A 1300-nucleotide genomic window follows, 5' to 3' on the forward strand; every position below is an offset into this window, starting at 1 on the left:
TTCGTGACGCCTCCGGGGTGCACCACCACGTCGTCACCTTCAGAGTCAGCACCGCCCCATACTCCCCAAGGGGTACGCCCAGACCATCACCAAGGCCAGGATCTCCATACAGATCCTGGACATGAGCGGAAGGCCTATCGTCTTCCATAACACCATGGTCGACAAGCGCAAGCTCCTGGCTGGTGTCGCGCGCTCGTGGAACGGATCCGCTTCCAGAGGGTTGAGGTGGAGGCGACGGCGTTTGTCCGCACCGATGACAGCTTCACGACCAGGTCATGACGGCTCCGTTATGGGAGCGGCGATAGCAACGTGTCGACGGCTTTCTTGCGATGGCAGTGGTAGTTAGATGGTCCATAAACCTTGATGTTTTTTTAATTATGTTTGAGATGCTTTTCTATTTTAGTGAATCTTTTATAATAGATGTGTGGTTCTAGAAAGAAAAACTATTCTTTTAACACAACACAGATGTAGATGCTTATACATACGCACATACACTCATCTTTATAAACACATATACACACATTTTATCCTACGAGCATTTCAGAGAGATCGAGTCGGCACATCATCTTGAGATTGACAGACGCCTTTGTAGCACATTTGGTGGGTTGGTCGTCACACTCACGCCTATGACGCACATCGCCGGAAGGCTGCAATAAATCCAGAAAAATAGAACCAATGCAAGTACGTACAGGACTTGAAATCTGGTGACCGTTCGAACTAGGATCAGTTCGTGAAAGAAAAACTTTTTTTTTTTGCGAGACGTGAAAGAAAAACTGATACACCCTCGGTACTAGGCTCTGCCCTAGGTCGTCTTTGCTCGCGATTCAAACGGTCCGAAACAACACCAACGGAACCCTCATCAGCGAGCTGGCCCAACTCAATCCGACTTCCGATCCACAAACGGGCGAGGAGGAGCGGTCCAACGACCAAGAAAGAAAAGGCAAACCCATTTACAAACACCTAGGCCGAAATAAAGTGCGAAAACACGGAATTTTCCTTTTCCTCCTTCCTCTTCCCCCCGGCGCCGAACGGCAGGGCCGCACCTCGCCGCTCCCCCACCCGCCGCCCCCTCGCCCCCCGTCGGCCCCTCCCGCAGCGCCCCCTCCCGCGCGCTCTCCGGGATCCCCCTCGCCTGCGCCGCCCCCTCCGGAGGGGAGGCTGGCGGCGGGCCCCGCCCCACATGGCGAGCGGCGGCGGCGACGACGCGGGCGAGAAGCGCGTCACGGACCGCTACCTCAAGCGCGAGGTCCTCGGAGAGGGCACGTACGGGGTCGTCTTCAAGGCCATCGACACCAAGGTC

General features: G+C 55.2%; 1 protein-coding gene across 1 annotated transcript in view; it reads left to right on the forward strand.

The window, feature by feature from the left end:
- The first annotated feature begins 1095 nt into the window (after window positions 1-1095).
- LOC119278066 (cyclin-dependent kinase D-1) overlaps window positions 1096-1300 on the forward strand; it is a 6999-nt gene continuing 6794 nt past the window's right edge. Inside the window, exon 1 of the mRNA XM_037559423.1 lies at window positions 1096-1297. Coding sequence (XP_037415320.1) covers window positions 1181-1297 — 117 coding nt within the window. The 5' untranslated portion in view covers window positions 1096-1180. The remainder of the gene's footprint in view (window positions 1298-1300) is intronic.

The sequence above is a fragment of the Triticum dicoccoides genome, chromosome 1A, assembly GCF_002162155.2.
Source record: "Triticum dicoccoides isolate Atlit2015 ecotype Zavitan chromosome 1A, WEW_v2.0, whole genome shotgun sequence".
Lineage (NCBI taxonomy): Eukaryota > Viridiplantae > Streptophyta > Magnoliopsida > Poales > Poaceae > Triticum > Triticum dicoccoides.